Source organism: Megalobrama amblycephala, linkage group LG13 (genome assembly GCF_018812025.1).
Source record: "Megalobrama amblycephala isolate DHTTF-2021 linkage group LG13, ASM1881202v1, whole genome shotgun sequence".
Taxonomy (NCBI): Eukaryota; Metazoa; Chordata; class Actinopteri; order Cypriniformes; family Xenocyprididae; genus Megalobrama; species Megalobrama amblycephala.
In genome coordinates, this window is record NC_063056.1 from 30,158,606 (window position 1) to 30,180,099 (window position 21,494).

Here is a 21,494-nt window from a genome sequence, read left to right on the forward strand (position 1 = left end):
CATTTTTATTCAGCTTTTAAGATATTTAAACAAATTTTTAAAACACTACTCATTTCTCAAAACACAAATTAATATTTAGTGCATCTTTAACTCTTTATGATAATTAAGAGAAATCTTAAAATTATTGTAACAATGTATGGTCTTTAAGGGCAAGGGGAATGTGTATATTCAGCATAATCAAAGTCAAAAAAAGGGATACCATTATTTGTATGCATAAAAACAAAAGATTTGATATGAAAAATAAATTCAACAATTACAAGGCCTTAGAGGGGGAAAACAGTATTATCTTTATTTAAACAAGTGAAACTAGACTTGCACAAAATTTGTTACTGATGTTTGAGAATAGTAAAAATGTTTTGCATCACCATACTAAAAAAAAAAAAAAAAAATACAATTTGTACAAAAAAAAAAAAAAAAATCTATTCAGGGTTTCATCAGTGTAGAGACTTTGACTTGTGTATGGGGGGGGAGGGGTTTAAATCTAGACTATTAGTTATAAAAAGTATAGCTAAAATACATATTTCCCTAACCACACCAGAAGTGTGCTCTTGAATCAGCTTTTAGCAAAGACTGTTTGTATTACATGAGTAATTCCAGAATTAAAAACTTCTGCTTTGTTCTAAATGTTCAAAGACAGTATTTTTAAAATTCAGACATTCTGGTCATTATACAGGTTCTTATACAGGTCCCTTTGGTTTGTGCATGCACATAGTGTCAATGCCTATTTTGAATAAGAATTCGAAGAGCACATCCAAAAATTGGAAAAAGCAAAAGAGAATCTGATGGGAAATTTTTTTTATAAACAACAAATGCAACACACAAGAAAACATTATTCAATATATCCGAGAAGTCTATAGAATGCTTCTAACGCTATAAAAAGCACAACACATGAAGACTAAAAAAAAGTGAGTTCATTACTATTTAACTATAAGCATTCTGACATTGCTGACATACATCATATCCTCATTATTTACACTCTTTTTTAATTAACATGTTTGGCATTTCTCCAGGTATTCCAGTAAGCACTGGAATTTTAATACCATACTCTTCAATGAATTTCTACACAATTCGGTTTTTCCAACTTTGTTGCAACTATGTGGGGAGGGCCCTTTTCTTTTCCAAAAGGACAGTGCTGGCTTGCATGAAGACTTAAATGCCTTTGGAGTAAATCAGAACAGCGAGACGTCTTCCAGCATCAGTCCCTGACCTCTAATGCTCAAACATTTAATTTCAAAAGCATGACAAAAAGCATTAATTTCTGCTTTTGGTGCTATAACAGCCTCCACGCTCTTCTGGGAAGGGGCACTGTTGCAGGGACTTGCTCCAGTAACAAGAGCAGGCAATGACATTGAGCAAATCCCAGACCTAACCCCTAATGAACACTTTTAGAATGGGTTGAAAACCCTTTCGTTTATTCACATTTTTTCAGCACCTGAATCAGCTTTGTCATTGCCCTCCTGGAACAGAAAAGAGTCCTCGCTCTTGAATCAAAATGAAAGCACACAATACTCTAGAATATCACTTTACAATTAAGAATAAATATTTGTTTTTACTAAAATTACTGGAATAGCCAAACCTGTTAATTAGACAAGGGTGTCCATATACTTTTGACCACTTGGTGCATCTCTAGGTCTGAGAACATTCAGTAGATTCATTCAATATTTCCGATGCCATATCATTATCAGCATTTTTATCAGGCTTTTCAGCATCAGCATCTTCTTGTTGATTTTCGGGATTAACTACATTGGTCTTGAGAGCTTTTGTGCCATCATTCTCATTGTCTCCTTTATGATGATACTCAAGATGGCTATCTAAAGCAGAGAGGAATGTGAAGCGGCTTGGACAGAGAGGGCAACTGAGCAATACCTTGCAGGGACTTCGCTTGTGGAAATACACATGTCGCTTAAAAACACTAAGTAGCCCAAAGACTCTACAACATTCTTTGCATTTGTACTTCATCCTTGGTGCGTAAGTTCTCGTATATCGAGAACCAACTAATCGGTCATCTCCCTTGGATTCGAGTTGATTTTCTTCTTCAAGATCTTCTTGTTCGCTATCACTTTTTGTTTCTGTGGATGCTTTCGCAGGTTCCTGTTCACTGCTTTTACTCTCATGTTCTGTCTTTGAGTCCCCAGTAGCCTTAGGTTGAAGCGCTGAACTGTGGTACATGGCCACATGCCTTGTGACATCACATCTTTGTGGAAAGTGTCTTCCACAATGAACACATGCATGCAGAGTACCCTTATGGTACCGCATATGACGAGAGAGACTGCTTGAGTGCACAAACACACGATGGCAGAGTTTGCAGGAGAATAATTTACCACTAAAGTTGGCTCTGTTCATTCCTCTAGGCCTTCCTCTCATGCTTGGTCTTAGCAGATGCTTTTGCTGTTTTGCAATCATTTGTCGCATTACACCCTGGTACTGCCGTTTCATTTTATCTGGTGAACCCGAAGAGTCATTTACCTCGACTTCATCTGGATGCTGTGTTTTATGATGATCTCTTAAATCTGAAATTTGGTTGAAATGTTCTCCACACAGGCCACAACGACATGGCTCATTAAACGAATCACTGTCATTTTTCTTACTTTCTTCTTCCCCAAGTGTTTCCTGTTTTTTATTTGCCTCTGTGGTTGGCTTGTTTAAACGAGAATGACTGTTTAGGTGGCTTTGCAAGTCAGACAACCAAAAGAAGCGTAAGCCACATATTTTGCATGGATAAGACTTGTCCATGCTGTTTTCTTGATCTTCCTCGGATCTACTCAAAGTCTTGGAACCAACAGATCCATGCCACAGTTTTTGGTGCGACAGTAAGGTCTCTTGTCTCAAGAATCGCTTTCCACAGTGTCCACAGCTATAAAAGCGCTCATGAGCATGGTTTTGAAGATGGCTTTGCAAACTCTCCCGGTCATCAAACACCTTGCAGCACAGGGTGCATTTGAACCCCTGCTCAAGGGCACGGTACTGCTGATGTTGTTGTAAGCTTTTTGGGGTTCTGAACATTTGTCCACATCGTTCACATTTAAACGGAGCATAATCCTTCTCTGGCATCTTGGATGAAATCAAGGCTTCTTGATTAGGGGGCTGGCACCATACTGACTTTGTTGAAGGTTTTCCAAACAAGAAAGTAAAGTTTGATAACGCAGATCTATCAACCACAGTGAGCATTCCGTTTTCATGGAGAGCAACCTCAATGGACGCGTTGATACAACTGCCATTACTAATGCTTAAACCATCAGAGGAAAATAAGCCAGTAAGTCCATGAATGGCCATGTGTTCAACTAGTTTTGGGTACTGACTAAACCCTTCGCCACACTCTGTGCAGATGAAGGCTTCTCCTGCACCTAACTCTTGAGTACAGTCCATTGAGTATGCCATCCTGCCAAATGTAGATTCTTTTCACTAATATATTTCAATGGTTTAGGAAACTGGGAACATGATTACATGACACACTTAAATATATAAATGCATATATAGGGTAACTTGAACTATTGGAAATATTTTCCAAGAAATAAATTGTTAAAAATGAAATCTCACCTCAGTTGAAAACAAAGCTAATATCCAATATGCATTTAATAATAATGATAAAAAAAATAAAAAATAAAATAAAAATCACAGCATCTCTAAAATGGCAACTCCACCAACTTAAATAAAAGAGAAGATTGCATAATTAAAAATGTATCATTAAAAGTCAAAGATTGTCAAATCAATCATCGTCAATTTCCCAATTCTGTAGGAAAATGTGGTCTTTGAGCATAATGCAATGATGTAAACCTCATTAGATATGGCCTGCCTTGTTTCAGGTGCTGGCCCGTAATTCAGATATTGCCATCTGGAAAAAAAAAGAAAGGAGAGGAAAAGTAAGACAAATAAATATAGTTGGAAGTGATGTTTCTTTGAGAAATTAAATTATATTTAGAGAAAAATAAATTCATAATACAAACTTTTAAATAATCCATTTAGGCTTAAAATGGTTTTGGGAAATGCACCCCTGAGCAGTTACTCAATCAACAATTACATGACCACCTACATGACCTAAATGAGCCACATGTACTACCTATTGTGGTATTTGTGTTGACAATGGATTTAGATTTCCCACATTGTTGTAAATATTCATTTTACTTATTAAAGAACCTATCTCTCAGATACTGTAAATTATGCAGAGAAACTTCTTTGGCACACTACAAAAACACTAACAATCAAAAAACCAAAGCTGCTTAAACATTTCATGTTTTCCCATGAAAAAGTAAACAAAGTTTCTTTCAAAATAGTGAAAGCAACAATTTCTATCAGAAGAACAGGGTGCATGAGAAGCAAGTTCAACACTCATTTTAGCAATACAAATATGAAAGAGACATTATGTTTAAACTAAAGTCATTTGTTTATATGGCTGAATTTCATCTTTAAATGTAAGCAGCAAAAACACTGGTAAACAAAGAGAGTTCAGCCCAAAGGATATTCATTTTTCTCTTGGTGTGAATGGATAATTTGTCTGCAATTCAGACTGCAATTCAGTCAGTTTTTCGCATCACAATTGCTGTGAAAGGGCCTTAAAAGCCCTGTTCACACCTGGAATTAAGAAGCATTTTCATCAATCCAGATAAATACAGATGTAAATAGGGTCTAAAAGCGTTTTGAGCTTGTCCACTTTCGACCACTTCCAGACACAGCCAAAAACACATTTGACTGGACTGCTTTATGTAGACACTCATGTGGTTGAATGTGTTCAAACAACCACAAAAGACTGCTTCTCCTCCAACTGACCTAATGCATAAACATTATGGGAAGCGCGCTAGCCAGACAGGATTTCAACTTTGTTGGCTAAAGACTTAAGTTTGGTTTGAACTTTGGTTTGAATGTTTTCAATTCAGTCCCATGGGAGCTGAGCTTCACACTCGCACAGAGATAAGTGTTGCGAGCGGCCAATAGTTCAGAGATGCTCAACTTTATGCAAATATCAAGCGAAAAACACCAGGCGACAGCCAATCGCATTTCTGCTGCTTAAATCATATTTACACATCAGACGCATTTAAGTCTTTCTGTCATTGTCCTAGTTTCTGTTATTTTAGAGACCTTTCAGTCAGGGCTGCTTTTTATTGTTTTGATGTATACTCATATTTATATTGTTTTGTCTGTTCATGAGACATGTTACAGCTTTTTGATAAAGCTCTAATTGGTTTTCTTTTGAAATATGTATCTAATCTAATTCATAAACATCAAAATTCATGAATGTAAAGTGTGTAAGGAAAGTGTGTTTACCAGCCGGAAAGTTCACTTTGGCAAGTTGTTTCAAACTTCTGAAACGAACACCAAACGACCTTTTTTTGGCCTGATTTTTTTTTAAATGACGTAACACCAGTTCATTTTTTCAATTTCACTTGAAGTATATCGGGGGCCTTAAGAGTTTTGTGAATAGGTTAGGCTAAAACTCCTATCTAGGAACTCTTAAGAGGACTCCTAGTGGTAAGATAAAAATCTTTGTGATTATGGCCCCAGCCAAGTAAACAAATATGTGCCATACTTACAGTTATTTGAAGCGTGCATAATGTGAACGTGGAAAAGAAATAATAAATAAAGTAACAAAAGTGTGGAAAATGTATTTAACATAAATGCCAGTTTTGCATCTTAAAACAACTTATTCAAATAAGTAATGTAATGTATACAAAAAAATTTTTTTGCTGGCTAATAATTAAAACACCACAGGAACAAGTAAAAAAATATATATATACACCAATAAACACACTGTATTGTGTCTTACAAGAGTTGGAAATATAATTATGAGTTTCGAGCATATGAACGACCAAGCAATGTCATATTTACATTGTATATATGCATTTTATTTACAGTCACATTTAAGTGGGAAACTGAATTCTTGATGATACACAAGTTGCGGTGCATGACCTTGAAAAGGGCGTGTCGATTTGAACCATTGCAGAAACACTATTCTATAATATAGATAATACATTATATAATCTCAATACAGATTCAGCAAGTCTGAAGTGAATGTTATACTATACATAAATAAGAGATAGAAATGAATAACTTCCATCATTTTAAATTTAGATGTAGTTACTTGGGTTTATTGTTTACAAAATAATTATTTTGTTTTGTTTAGACAACTTCCTTGTTATATTTCTGACTTGAATGTGTAATGAATGACTTTCCCAGCCAGGTGCACTGTAATGCAGAATTTCTTCAAATGAAAATAGTGCAGAAGTACACAAAACAGGAACTCGGGAGTTCAGCTTTTACTTACTGCAATCCTGATGTTTTAAAAGCGATCACTCCCTCTTTATCACAGCCAGGGCGAACACCAAAAATTGCACAGTACTTCTAAAGAAAAAAAGACAAAAACAAAGATAAAGCTGGAATTTAACAATTTTGTACAGGTCTATGATAGAACACAGAACAAGGATCTGGCAAATTACCTGACTCTAAGAAAACTTTGAATTTCATGCACAGACTAAGAAGAGCTAAAAGCAATGATAGTTACACAACTTTAACCTTACATTTATATATTATTATTATTATATATTATTCAAAGCAACTTATAAAATTTGTAACTTAATATGCTTCCTTACATAAGACCTAGTATTTACACTAAACAATGTCGAACTATGTTTACCATAGTAAATTTTAATTAAAACAAAGATTAGTAATGAGTGAGAGAAAATATTTGCAAGAAGGTTTCTGCAAATACTCGTGGCAAGTGGCTTAACGTACATATATACTCTACTGACCTCGGCTGCCCTACCAAAGTAACATTCTATCTAGACAAAAACACATAGGAAAAAAAAAAGAACACTTCAAAGTATTAAAAAAAATCTGTTTTCTCCTAATTTGAGCATAGTTGAGCTAAATCCTTCCGTCACAGCAAGAGAGATTAGAATCTAAGATGCACAAATTCGGTCATAACTCAATTTCCACCTAACGTGTAGATATTTGGTTTCGACTTTATATTTTGCATAATAACTAGTCTAATTTTGCATAATAACTAGTCTAATTGCATTATTTGAGCAACAACAACAAATTATTTTCTTAAGTATTTTATGTTCATTTCATTTAAAGGGTTAAGGCATTGTGGGCTCTTAATGAATCAAGCGACCAGCCTCGATCTCAAAGGATGATATGTAATGATATCTTTTTTTTTTTTTCAAAACAAAAAAACAAAAACAAAAACAAAAGTGAATTGGCGGTAAACGTACACATCTATAACAACGGGGAGGTTATGGGAACATTTACGACTCAAACCAAATAAAAACAGCAACGTATTACAGACGCAACACAGTCACATTAGTAACGCCACATTACAAGCCTGAACAACACGCTACGTTAGCAAAGTTGATTTACTTGTACATTATATACTAGTTACGCTACCAAAGTAAAACCAAAACTGTTAGTAGGGCTTAATAATGAAAAAAACAATGATATGCTTTCATAATACAATATCTAAGAATAAAAACAAACACGTGTATCCGCGTATTACCTCGTCGAGTAATAGGTGTCACTCTGAAGACGATCAAACGCGAGTAGCAACTTTCCGTTTCCTTTTTGATTTTTGCGTAGCTGTAGTGAGATCCTTTGAGAATTCAATGTTTACCGTACATTTGTTTTGTTTTTTGAGCAATCTACAAGATTATTTGTTTATATATCCCAAAGAGGTCTAAATCCTTGAGAAAGGCAACAGAAGCGGGTGGCAAAGAAAAAACGAAAGCTTCCTTTTCCCATTCTTCTTCGCGAGAGGTTGGTTTTGCAGCATCACCGCCTCCTACAGGACTGGAGCGTAGCGCGCCAGCGACTGGGAGAGAGGAAATATCTATACATCATTACTGTTGTTAATTCGTTGCATATTAGGTGCATGCATTAATACTTAAATCATGTTATCTAAATCTTTTTTTAGATAACTTGGCATCATGTGGTGTAGTCTATGGGGCGGTTTCCCGGACAGGGTTTAAATTAAGCCAGGATAGGCCTTAATCCAGAATAGTTGATCGTGGTTTAAAAAAATGGCTTTCTGAAACAGATTAAGTACAGATTACTAAAACCTGGACTATGGAGTCCTGATTTAAAATAAACCAGATTAATTTAAAACCAACTGTGCTAAACTGAATTAGCATGAGAGGAATGAACCAAGAAAAGCTTAAAAAATGGCATGGAACTGAGAAGCAAATCCAAGGAAAACAATGGCAACAAAAAAGACTCCAATATAAAAACTTAACTAAACAAGAGACATTTATTTTAAAGCAAGCAAAATACATCAGCTGTAAAAAAAGGGAAATGCCTGGAAATCTGTTTGTAATGAATTCTTTTTAAATACATTAATTTTATATAGGCTATATAATAATCATATGATTATTAATGCTTTTGTTTTGTCCTTTACATAGCAACAAACTAAATATAACTATTTACACATGTGATAATTGGTGTTGACAGTCTAGAAATAACACTGGTTTGATCCAAAACACTCTCATAGTGGTTGCTTCATTATATTAAAAAAAAAAGGCATATCTTTTTAGCAGGTCCTCAACCCAAACACAAGCTCTACACTTCACCACAACGGTAATCTCCAAAAAACACTAACATATCAAAAACTTTTACATAATAGAATATTAAACAGTAAGACGTCTCTCCATATTCTCATCTTTCAAAAAAATGCATAAAATAACACTTTTTCAACATTTACTCTCCCACTTCAGCCCGGTGCAAAGCATGATGGGAAGTGAAAGTCCTGTTTGATTGGGTTACTTGACTGAAACATGTTATTTCAAAATGAAAACATCAAGTGAGTTCTAGTAACCATTTCAAGTCAATTTAACATGAAGCATTCACATTTGAACCAGAAACAATGGTGCTAAATCAAAATAAATTGTTTAAATAAAGTGAACAGCACCAATATATAAATATATACACAGTACAGTCCAAAGTTTGGAACCACTAAGATTTTTAAATGTTTTTAAAAGAAGTTTCGTCTGCTCACCAAGGCTACATTTATTTAATTAAAAATACAGTAAAAAACAGTAATATTGTGAAATATTATTACAATTTAAAATAACTGTGTACTATTTAAATATATTTGACAAAGTAATTTATTCCTGTGATGCAAAGCTGAATTTTCAGCATCGTTACTCCAGTCTTCAGTGTCACATGATCCTTCAGAAATCATTCTAATATGCTGATTTGCTGCTCAATAAACATTTATGATTATTTTCAATGTTGAAAACAGTTGTGTACTTTTTTTTTTCAGGATTCCTTGATGAATAGAAAGTTCAAAAGAACAGCATTTATCTGAAATACAAAGCTTCTGTAGCATTATACACTACCGTTCAAAAGTTTGGGGTCAGTAAGAATTTTTATTTTTATTTTTTTGAAAAGAAATGAAAGAAATGAATACTTTTATTCAGCAAGGATGCATTAAATCAATCAAAAGTGGCAGTAAAGACATTTATAATGTTACAAAAGATTAGATTTCAGATAAACACAGTTTTTTGAACTTTCTATTCATCAAATAATCCTGAAACAAAATATTGTACACAAATATTTTGTACAGTTGTACACATTAAATGTTTCTTGAGCAGCAGATCAGCATATTAGAATGATTTCTGAAGGATCATGTGACACTGAAGACTGGAGTAATGATGCTGAAAATTCAGCTTTGCATCACAGGAATAAATTACTTTGTGAAATATATTTAAATAGAAAACAGTTATTTTAAATTGTAATAATATTTCACAATATTACTGTTTTTTTACTGTATTTTTAATTCAATAAATGTAGCCTTGGTGAGCAGATGAAACTTCTTTTAAAAACATTAAAAATCTTACTGGTTCCAAACTTTTGTACTGTACTGTATATATATCGCTATATAAATGAGAAATACATGTGTCTTGTTTGAAACACAACGTTAATCTGAAGTTAAACCTGCCTCCTGGTAGGTTTAATTTAACCCTCAATTTAGTCCTGGAGTAGCTCTAGTCTTCCTCCAGGAAATCAGCTTATTAAACTCTGGACTAGACTAAGTCTAGGACTATTTTAAACCATGACAGAGAAAGCAGATTTCTGTTAATCTGGTTTAAAGGGCCATTTTATTCTAGGCTAGGCTTAATCTCTGTCCGGGAAACCGCCCCTATATGTTTGCCTGTCCTGGAACACTTTAAGACGATTTTGTAATGTGAGGCTAACTTAGCTAACTTAACAAATCTTTATCTTGCATGTGCTGTGCAGTGTAGGAGGGCAGTTGTCATGAAACTGAAATGTCCTGCAATATATATATGCAGATTTATGACTTTGTAATATTGAGAATACATTATATATATATGTGCTTAGCTCATTTTCAATACAACAGAATCATTTGAAATGAACTAGGGAAGACAGAAAGATCATGTTACCCATTTCCAAACGCTTCCAAGCAGATTACTGTCATCTACTGGATATGTAGTTACAGTACAAAGCTTTTAGCGATGAGCTAATTCTAACTCAATCAAAGCATAATTCAAGATTATCATGAGGGTCCATTTAACTAGGCCCATTGCAGTAATGATGGTGTAATTCAAGTCATTTTGGAGTCAGGCACTCCTCCCAGGGCCACCAATGTTAAAAGCAAAATGTCCCTGCCAGATCACTGTGTTTGTAGTTCACGGTTCAGTAAAATAAATGCTCTCCTGAAGGTTCAAATTTGAATCAAGTGATAAAAAGATTTTTGGGCATACTAAAAGAATGTCATAGTTACAGGGGGAGAGAACAAAGACTATATGGTACACTATACCACAAAAGCAAGTAAATATCCTATGAAATAATATATATCATGAAATTAAATATTATATATGAGGTATTTTGTACTATTTAATGTGAATGTTCTCATTGCACTCTGTATTAGTCCATCATCTTTCTTCTTACTCTGTGTTAATACACTGCAAACAGTCTATAGTGAAAGTCTAATTTCTCTCATTGTTCCTGAATAGCAAAATAGCAAAATAGCCAGAGGTTGTTTTTTTTTTTTTTTTTTTTTTTTTTAAATTAGTACCACTTAGTCTCAAAAAACTAAAACTGAACAGACCATAATCTATCGTGAATATTTTATGAGAAAGCTAATATTTAAGCCAAAAACAACTTACATTTTAAAATGTTACCAACAGTTTAAATATGATAACACTTACATTCTGTTTTTTTTTTTTTTTTGTTAATTGAAACAGCAGAATCTCCCATTCTCAAAAAATATTGTTGCATTTAAACTAAATTACTGTAAAGTGCTATTACAAGGCTTTTTGTGCATCGTTTTACCATTTGAGTGCAATATAGTCTAAAAAGAGATCAGAATTATTATTTTTAATTTCAAAACTGACCTCTATAATCGAGTTGAACAGAAACAGCATGCATGCGATTATAGCTCCAACTGAAATATATGATTCTTAATATTCAAAATCTCTATATTTTATTGCATTAATGTTCAGTTTTTTGATTATATTTTGATAGTCATCCAGACCTTGGTAGACAACAAGACCTGTGTAAGCTTAATAAAGTTTATTCAGTTTGGTTAGTCTTTGAAATACATCAATAAACTTAAAACTATTTTTTAATATGAAATAAGAGATGCATTATAAAAAATTTGTGCAGACAGTAGTTATACAGTAAAAACATAGCAACAAAAAAAGCTTGCATCACATGCACAATACATGAAAAACTTCATTTTAAATTGCTCATATATGGCATACAATACCAAGTTCAATATATATTTGTCAAATACTTTATGGGTATATCATTAAATCTCTCTGTCTCTCTATCTCACACACACACAAAGGTTTGTTTTGCTATCTTAGTGAGGACACTGCACAGACTTCCATTGATTTTATATCAGGTCAGTGATATTTTCTATCACCTAACCCAATCCCAATCCCTACTCCTAAACCTACCCATCACAGAAACATGTGCAAAACACTAGATTTAAATAAAAACATCTTTCGGTTAATTTATAAGCCTTTTTAACTAGTGAGGACCAGTCAAATGTCCTCACTAGTGGGTTGTGAAAGTGTTTCACAATGTAGGACATTTGGTCCTCAGTATAGCCAAAACAAGTACACACACACACACACACACACACACACACACACACGTTACTAAGTAGGGACATTTCATTGACTTCTATTGTTTTTGTATAATGCCATTTATAAATAGCTAATCCTAACAGAAAACCTTCTGCATTTTTACAATAAAACACAAACTTTATTAGGTGTCCAAGCATGGAGTGCTGGAACCCTACCTTATTTTAAAAATGAGAACTTCCCCATAATAATTTTTCTGTCAGATTTAGCTCACTTCTGGGTACAAATTTGTCTCCAAATATGGTTAGGTAGGTATACACCCACATATGTAAGTAATAATTCTGCATTAAGCATTTCCCCATAACAGCAAGGCAGTGTTTTAATTTAAAGCTACAAACTAACGGAATTTCTTTTGGTCCAGTTTCTTCAGGATGATGTGTCTCACTTTTATTTATGATGACATAAATTCCACATGAGACACTTTGTAAAGTCCTCCATTAGAAAAAGTGCTTCATGTATGTTATATTGTTATACTTCCACATCAGAGAAGGACTTGCTCCCGTTCTCTTTGTTGCGAATGGTGGGCATTGAATTTGTGCAGGTATTTGTGCGTGAAACTTCCTCTGTGAAAGCGGTTTCCAAAACCTTCAGGATTGACTTGCGCACCTTGTCTTTAAAGTCTTGTCCCATGAAAACATACAACAATGGGTTCAGGCAGCTGTTTAGGAAAGCCAAACTGGTCGCAATGGGAATTCCAACAGTGGTGACATATTGCAGGGTGGTGCTGAATTTAGTTCTCATGTGGTTTACCATCTCAATAAGCACCAGGATATGGTACGGAGACCAACACAGGAAGAAGGCAGTGATCACAGCAGCAATGATCTTGAAGGGACGTCCAGTTCGGCCAGACATTGAACGGTTTCTTTGAAGACGATGGATGATGACCGCATAGCAGGAAACGATGATCACAAATGGCACCACAAAGCCAATGAGGAAACGAGTGATGATCATGGCACGATGCCGTAGAGTACGGAGCGCCACCACCGCTGGTGTCTCGTAGTCATCGGATAATGCAAAGTTGTTGAAGCAGTTGATTATGTTTGGGCTGCTGTGGTCGGGTGCGGTGTCCTTGAAGACAAAGTAGGGTGAGCTCAACACCAGGGCAAATAACCAAACTCCAAAGCTCACCGCAGAAGCGCGGCTCACATTTCGATGATTCTGTGCCCAGATCGGACGCACCACAGACACACAGCGGTCAACACTGATCACAACCAGGATGTACACACTGGCAAACATGTTGAGGAAACTGAGAGTACTGTTGAATTTACACATGAACTGGCCAAAAGGCCAGTGGAAGCCCATAGCCGTATAAGCCACGCTGAGTGGGAGGAAGGCAGTGAAGAGGAAATCTGCCACAGCGAGGTTCAAAAACCAGACCGTGTTGACCGTCCTTTTCATTTTGAATCCAGTTACCCAAATCACAATGCCGTTGCCCACCACTCCAAGTACAAAAGCCAGACTGTAGACTATGAGTGACATGATGTTAAGAGATTTCGCAAGCTCCGTATTCTCATCATAATCATAATAGTCATATTCATACTCAGATGAGTTGTGATTGAGAGGGCTCGCTGTATAATTGGATTGATCCATCATTGTACCTTCAAACCTGGGTTGAAAGAACAAATACAGTATTTAGTAAATAATTGTAAGCCATCAGCTGCATCTGTTAAGGAAAGGAATAGACTACCTAACGTGTTATTCTGCTTTTGTCCACTGGAGGCCAGAATTTGAGTAGTAAAGTAAGGCTATACAGAACATCATCTGAAAGCACTTTCTCTCCTCTGCCTTCTCAGCCATGTTAAATTTTTTCTTGGGAATTCTCCATCATTTAAAATCGAAAATATATTAAAATGCATGAATTTTAGTGTTAAAGATGGTCTTCACAATGCATTAACTGAGCTCATTCAGAATGTCAATTAGCTCATTCTTTGACCAGCATAACAGACATGAAGGGAGTATTGTTTTTGCATAACAGTTTTTATTTAAGAACATAAGAAAAACAAATCAAATAGTGTTAGGTAGGCTAATATCCGATTATATGAGGGAAAAAAATAAAACTGATTCACGAAGAAAGAAAGAAAAAAAAATCATTGCTAAACCGTCTCCAAAAATGCTGCAAAATGTATATAGACCAGACTTATTCGTCATATAAGTACACTGTTAAAACATATAGGCCTACTAGACTTACGCGGTTATATGAACAATGCAAACGACAGCCTACACTTCTTTTTTTTATTTTTTTTATCTCTGTTGTAACAGACATTATAACTATAGAAAGATGCTCATGACTGTAAAATGTTCAAACATATGGAAAAACGAGATTAAATGACTCCTAAAAGTTAAATTTCACAATAAGATAATCATATTAAAGCGTGATGCTTACCTAGATTTGCCTTATAAATGACTTCCACAAAATTATAAAGATATAGCTCACACCTGTGACTCGCGAGAGCAAAACTGCAATAATCTCTCTTGTTTCTTGTCGGGAAACTCAATCCCAGTTTGAGGTGACGTCACATAACCACCGCCTCGTTTTATTCAGTTGCTGTTGTTGCTGCTCCTTAATTTATCTCAGTTTTATAGTATTTTTCTCGTAGGTTTGACCAAAGAGGTGTATTAATGTCCACATTGCGTTGATAATGTCAGACTAATCATTTTTGGAGGTGACAAGCTTCTTCTACTGGTTATAACTTGCCGAATATTTCCAGCATTTCAGAGCCATGGAATGAATGCGGTTTCCCGCATGTGGTAACGCAAGCTGCCATTCCTTGACAAAAACTAGGCTACATGTTTGGAAAAAGGAGTGAAGCGAGCTCTCATGTGAAATGTAGAATCACACGACGATGTCACTTTATGGCTAAAGTCAATATATAGTCAATACTATATTTCCTGCATGTTTCCTATTTTTTATAAACACTGAATTAACCTAATTACTTATTGAGTATGTACTGAACATAAATTTTCACACTGCCCCAACAGACACAGAAAAACGCTGATTAAACATGTTCGGTTCAAAACAAACCCTGAACACGCCATCAAACGCTGACGGGGTAAACACACTGATCAGCCAAAACCCAAACATGTTTGTTGGTGTTTGTGTGTGCAGTGTGAATTGGTCTTTACACTTAAAGGTGCTGTAAGCAATTTCTGAAAAACACTGTTGAAATTGGATCAGAATGGATCAGAACCACAACATACTTGCAGCCAATCAGCAGGGAGCGTCATCTCATGATCCCAGGTGAAAAAAAAAGCGTACACTTCTATAATGTACTTAAAGTGCTCTATTTTCGTGCACTAATTTTGTACTTAATATACTAAAAATTCTTCTTTAGTTCTACTTAAGATCATCTTAAGAACATCTAAGTGTACTCAACTGTGCTATTTTGAGACAGTAATATGAACTAAAATGTGCTTCTATCTCTGTATTTAAAAAATATATTTAGCTACCACTTGTAGTACACTAGGTTCAAATGCACTATAAGTGGTATCTAAATACATTTTTTAAATACAGAGATAGTATATTAAAAGCACATTTTAGTTTATATTTCATGGTGTCTCAAAATAGCACAGTTGAGTACACTTAGATGCTCTTAAGATGATCTTAAGAAGTACTAAAGAAGAATTTTTAGTATATTAAGTACAAAATTAGTGCACGAAAATAGAGCACTTTAAGTATTTAATAGAAATGTACTTTTTTTCCCACCTGGGATGGGCGAGGAGAGAGAGTGAGCAGGAGGAAGATTTGAAGAAAGACTGTAGAAAGAGAAATGGCTGAGAGGCATTACAAAAAAGAAAAGGTCAGAGGAATACTGGAAAAAGAAGGGTTATGATCAGGAAAGAGCTTTAGGACCCGCATCAATATTATAAAAGTTTTCCAGAGCCAGAGAGACCAAAATGGGAAGATTTGAAAATGGATGCTGAGGTAGTATTGTTTCTGCTCCATACATGAGTAACTTGTTGTGATGCAGGCTCAGGCTGGTTGGGATCCATAAGCGGTTTATTCGCAAACAACAGGAATACAGTACAGGCAGGCGTGGGTCGAATCACCAGAGCAAACACCAGTGTCAGAGACAGTCCAATAATCGTGGTCATAACCGGGCAAGAGATCGGGGCTAGCAGCAAATAATCAGAAACGCAGTCCAGGCAAAGAGGGTAACAGGCAGGCGGCAAAACACTCAGAAGGTCAGTAATCCAAAACAAGGTCGACCGACAGACAGACAGACAGACAGACAGACAGACAGACAGACAGACAGACAGACAGACAGACAGACAGACAGACAGACAGACAGACAGACAGACAGACAGACAGACAGACAGACAGACAGACAGACAGACAGACAGACAGACAGACAACAAGTAATAAACGCTCAGAAATTGTTGCGGGGCAAACAATACTTCGCGAGGTGCGTGTGTATGTGTGGGGCCTAAATAGCTGGCTGACGTGAAACAGGTGCGTCGCAATCAGGCCAGGTATGTGGGCGCTTGGGATTTGTAGTCCAGTTAGTACTCGGGAGAGAGTGAGACCTCCGGTGGCCGATCGAGGGACAATATACTCTTGTGTACTGTTCATTTTTTGTTTTTCTTTGTCGGTCGTTCATCATCTCTGCTTTATTTTTTGCGAAGCTTTATTTTGCTTTGCTTCTGCTATGATAAAAAGACATTCACTCTTGCTTTGTGTGTTTGTGCATCTGATTTCAAATATCAACAGTGTTCAACAGTGATTCTCAGAAATGGCTTACTGCACCTTTAAATTGGACTTCTGTGCAAGCGGTCATGTATTTTAATTATGCAGTAACCTATAATGAGCTTAATCTTAAATATACCATTAACGTGTATGGACAGTAAAGGAAGTATTGTGTTACTCTAACCATAAAATCACAAAACTTACATAATCAGTCATGAGAAAAGTAATGTTTATGGAACTCACACAAACCTCAACTACATGAAACATGACCAAGGTAACCATCAACAAACCAATCATTTTGAGTATAATAACAAACACATTCTGACATAACAAGACAAAAAGTTACTACTGTATATGTGTTACAAAATCAACAGCAATGTAAATAAAACTGTAACAAATTAATTAGGCCCCTATGCATCCCCCCATGCATGCTAGGAGTGTGAATGAACCACAAAATCAATTGTTCCCCATAAAGACTACATTGAGATGCACAATGTTCTGCTTTCTGTTCCTGAAAGCAATAAGTTGACTGAAACTTCTAGAATTGTAAGTAATCACAGAAATACAATAATCAAGTAAATAATTTGAGCATTTTTACAAAATCTATTTTTATTTTTTTTTACAGTGCATTATAATATGTAGTAATTATCATTGTTTATGTTCTAATATGTTTCAGATGACCTAGTGACATTTAGTGACACAGTCAAACCTGAAAGCCTCCAAACATGCTTCCAGAACTCTGTCTTCCAACGTACAAAGTATGCAATGTCTCTTTATGTGGTTTTCCCAAAATATTTTGTGTTTTCTTCACTGGCCCAAGCAGATGTTTGCTTGAGGTTCAAACCTATGGGTTGACTGGAAAATTAGTGAAAATTATGCACAGGTCTGTTTTATTTTTCTCAACAGGATAACAGGATATATGGCAAGTCTATTACTTCATCTGTTGACGATTTACTGTGGTCACAGCTGCCATATGTGTCATGGTGACTCCCTTGGTTTGTCCAGTTGTATTCAAGGCAAAACATGACCAGCAGCTTGTGAATATAAATATATATTTTTAAGATGGTTCCCAAGAGGCTTGAGATTATATATATGACACAGATACATTAACCATATCATTTTTGGTAATCATGTCATTGTGAAGATCTCAAGATAAAAGCTGAATCAGATCCACATAATCCAGGCCAAATATTTATGAATTTTAAAAGAGGTTCTGGAAACAGTCAATGCTGACACAATCTACAAAGAGGTTTCTGTCAGAACTGCTCCTTTTGGCCAAACTAAACACTGGGATGAGCAGACACAGTTTTGTGTTCTGCTTATTTTGGAATACAAACAATATGCTTAGGTCACATCCCATTCCCAAAGAGTGAATATGTGAAAATATTATTTAAATTTGCTCGTCAAATAGGCTACAAGCCTATCAAATAGCTACATTTATGCTCTTACACCTAAGGTTTTGAAGAAGTTGTTTTACTTTAAGAATTTTACCTTTTTGTTACATATGACTATGAAAGTGTTAATGTTTCCTTTCGAAGTGGAACTTCAACGCTGCGTCATCGAGTTGATGCTATGGGGAACACCCTCAGTGTATCTGGTGTCTCAATATGTGTAACAAACACCAATATATTGGCCGACAGCAGTCCATGATGTCACAAGTGGAGCGCCCATGAGTATAAGAGGCCACCTGCAAGACACGTCATCAACATTTTTGTTTACCTCCCTCCACAACTGTTGTTGGGTCTTAAAATAGGGGTATCACTCTGCTTTGGATAGATGTTCTACTAAAGCCGAATCAGTCAAGCTCTTTATTCAAGGCAGGATTCAGCTGTTCTCCCCCAGTTATATTGGGGTATTGAAGTAGAACCTAAGCTTCCTTGTGGTTCCCAGGGGGGTCTAGAGTCTGGCTGATAAAAGTGGTAGGCACTCTGCATTATGCCCAGGTCTCATTCTCCCTTCTTTCCTGAGTAGGAGTGAAGGTTGTAGCCTGAAAGGCTAACTACTAAGGTTTTTAACACTTTGCATGCTCCCTTTCTTAAGCTGCTCTTAAGATAACCCTTAGGGTAGAGCAGGATGAACAGAATTGTGTTAGGTACTCAATTCCATTAAATTCTCACAAACTCACAAAATTCCCTTAGTTTCGTTTTTCCCATCCTCAACTATGGTTGAGTCAGGCCCAATGCTCCCCTATTGCTGGGTGTTGTGCAATATCTCTTATTGATCCATGCTTGGAGAACCTGGCAAGTCGAGGCAGTTTGCCTGGTGGCCTCCCTTCTTGTTATGGTAGCACTCTATAATCAGATGAGTGCATGGAGTCTTATTGTGGTTCCTGGAGAAGAACTTTGCTCAAGTACGGATGAGAGCTCTTCCCTATGACTCTGGGGTAAGATAGCCTAAGCTCCCCTGTGGTTTCCCTAGGGGTTGAGTTGCAATGGCAAGATTTTATGGCTTTTATTCTATGACACCCTCATATTTGCATCCCTTCAGATGAAGTGAAGGTTACATTCTCTCCCTTTGGAAGTATTGGTAAATTGAAGGTTGTAGTTGAATTACTCCCTAAGGCCTTTGTCAAAGTAGACATAGCTAGCACTTTATTAGAGCTTTTGCTCTTGGGGACTTTTAGGCTTTTTGCCTGCCCTGCAAGGGAGGGAGGAAGGTTGTAAAGACAGCGACTTCCCTTGCAATAGAGCATAGAAGCTTGGATGACTTCTCTTGTTATTAGAGAAAAACATTGGGCTTAGGTAGTGGCTTCACTTAGTTGTCACAATTTCAGTATCAATGAGTAGCAATTTGCGCCCTGAGGATAGACGCACTCTGACATCTGCTAAGTGATCTGTAGAGTCGATCTATGCTATGCCCACTATGTTTGTGCATATCCACAGCTTAGTGAGGCAGTGATCCCCTAAGTATGGCCTAGCGGGTATTGGTTTCACATAGCATCAACTCACAGCATTGAAGTTCCACTTCAAATGGGAATGTGTAGGTTACATATGTAACCATAGTTCCCTGAGAAGGGGAATGAGATGCTGCGTCCTATTGCCATGCATTGAGTTTGCCTGCATATCTCCTTCAGACAAAAGAGTTGATGACGTGGCTAACAGGCACCCTTTTATTCTCACTGGCGCTCTGCTTATGATGTCATGGACTGACTTAGGTTAATAAACTGGCATGTTTGTTACATGTATTCAGACACCAGTCATGCTGAAAATACATACAAAGAAAATTGTGTGTGACCACATCGCATTTCAGTGGAAACACTATTCAGTAAAGCACCGCCTACTCAGCTAAGTAACCATTAATGGACACCTTTTGAGGAAGCGCACCAAGTATGTTTTGTTGTATCATTTATTTAAATTTGTCTCCTTTAGCGTTCGTTCAGAATATGGCTTTGTCCATTCAGTCATATTTGTTTCACTCCTGTGAAAGTGATGTAGGTTATGACAAAATAAGTAGGGGTCTTAACAAAACCCAATCACAATGAGTCCCAGGAAATGCATGTTAATACCAGGTGGAAATGGCACATCTCAGCAGAGCGCTTGTGATCAGATCACCGACAACCTTATCTAATACCATGGCCTAAGCTTGTGTAAAAAATAGTTATGAATAATCAGTTACAATCATAGAATGATTAATAAATGATATGCATTTATAATAGTAAACGTATAGCTTGAAACACTAAAAGCAACTTGGTAAACCTGTTATGATGTGGAACTTTCAGTTTTTGTCAACTGAAATGGATAAAATTTCGTATGATGGTTTATAGAACTTTTCATTAATAACTCACAAAATGTTGTGGTCTTCTAGTTGTTTTTAATGCACAATATACATCTGCACTAGCAAAAATAATGTATAACAATGGTTAATCTAAAAGATAATAACATCAACAGATAAGCTTGCTTGGACAACATATTCACAACATATTCAGTCAAAAACTGCACACACAGCTATGAGAAAATCATAATCATTCCAAGCTGTAGAAGGGTACTGTGTAGGTGGATGAGTGCTATGAGATTACAATTCCCCTTCCACCCCTTCTTTCCATGGAGGTTACAGAAACCGGACGGCTTCTTCTAAGACACACCCAATTAACCTACAGAGATGAGGACAGGCCCTGGAACCCCCTACGTGCCTTCATTTATTATACGCCCACGTAGCAGAGACTTGCACGTTGCTGTGTGGGCGTATTGTGAATTCTGGCAGTCAGTGTGTGAACCTTTTTCTGTGTCTAGAGTTCTCTGGGGTTCAGGATGAAGTGTTTGACCTGGACAGCTGTGAGAATGGAGCAATGGTTGGAAATCATTATTACCAGTGGTCACAAACCCTTTAGAATGTGTTTTGAAATGTTTCTGTATTTAATTATAAATGTGAACCCACAAGGAACCAATAGATTGGAGAATTCATATGTTGCAAGAGGAATGTCTGAATGTTTAGGTTATAAATCTAAACTCCAACTCTTATATTTCTTTCAAGTGCTTTAGTAAAAACTACTGTGTTTGTGTTGGTTATTAATTTGGTCTCTTTGTGCACAGGTAAACTGCTCAGATCTGAACCAGGGCATCACTGAGCTCCTGGACAGTCTGAGGTGCAACCTGGTGGTATCTGATGGACCAAAGCATAACGTCCCAGAGGTGTTTTATTGGATTTAGGTCAGGTGAGCGTGGGGGCCATTCAATGGTATCAGTTCCTTCATCCTCCAGGAACTGCCTGCATACTCT

The 21,494-nt window shown here is 36.3% G+C and overlaps 2 protein-coding genes across 4 annotated transcripts; both read right to left on the reverse strand.

Moving 5' to 3' along the window:
* Positions 1-263: 263 nt before the first annotated feature.
* Positions 264-7,787, reverse strand: si:dkeyp-84f3.5 (uncharacterized protein LOC334144 homolog). Its single transcript, XM_048153060.1, has 3 exons — positions 7,487-7,787; positions 6,257-6,333; positions 264-3,832 (listed from the first exon to the last, which is right to left on the reverse strand). Exon 3 carries the CDS (start codon positions 3,376-3,378, stop codon positions 1,627-1,629), a length of 1,752 nt encoding a protein of 583 aa, XP_048009017.1. The 5' UTR covers positions 3,379-3,832; positions 6,257-6,333; positions 7,487-7,787; the 3' UTR covers positions 264-1,626.
* Positions 7,788-11,502: 3,715 nt separating this feature from the next.
* fpr1 (formyl peptide receptor 1) lies at positions 11,503-14,922 on the reverse strand. 3 transcript variants are annotated; one of them, XM_048153692.1, is made up of 2 exons: positions 14,532-14,922; positions 11,503-13,701 (listed from the first exon to the last, which is right to left on the reverse strand). In XM_048153692.1, the coding sequence occupies exon 2, from the start codon at positions 13,686-13,688 to the stop codon at positions 12,564-12,566; it is 1,125 nt and encodes a 374-aa protein (XP_048009649.1). In that variant the 5' UTR covers positions 13,689-13,701; positions 14,532-14,922; the 3' UTR covers positions 11,503-12,563. The 3 variants fall into 3 exon arrangements, with proteins under 3 accessions (XP_048009649.1, XP_048009647.1, XP_048009648.1); XM_048153690.1 differs by having other exon boundaries at positions 14,479-14,917; XM_048153691.1 differs by lacking the exon at positions 14,532-14,922 and adding an exon at positions 13,783-14,446.
* Between the last annotated feature and the right edge of the window lie 6,572 nt (positions 14,923-21,494).

Bases quoted from the DNA above. Each gene is read 5' to 3' on its own strand.
- si:dkeyp-84f3.5 (XM_048153060.1), bottom strand. From the start codon at position 3,378: ATGGCATACTCAATGGACTGTACTCAAGAGTTAGGTGCAGGAGAAGCC.
- fpr1 (XM_048153692.1), bottom strand. From the start codon at position 13,688: ATGATGGATCAATCCAATTATACAGCGAGCCCTCTCAATCACAACTCA.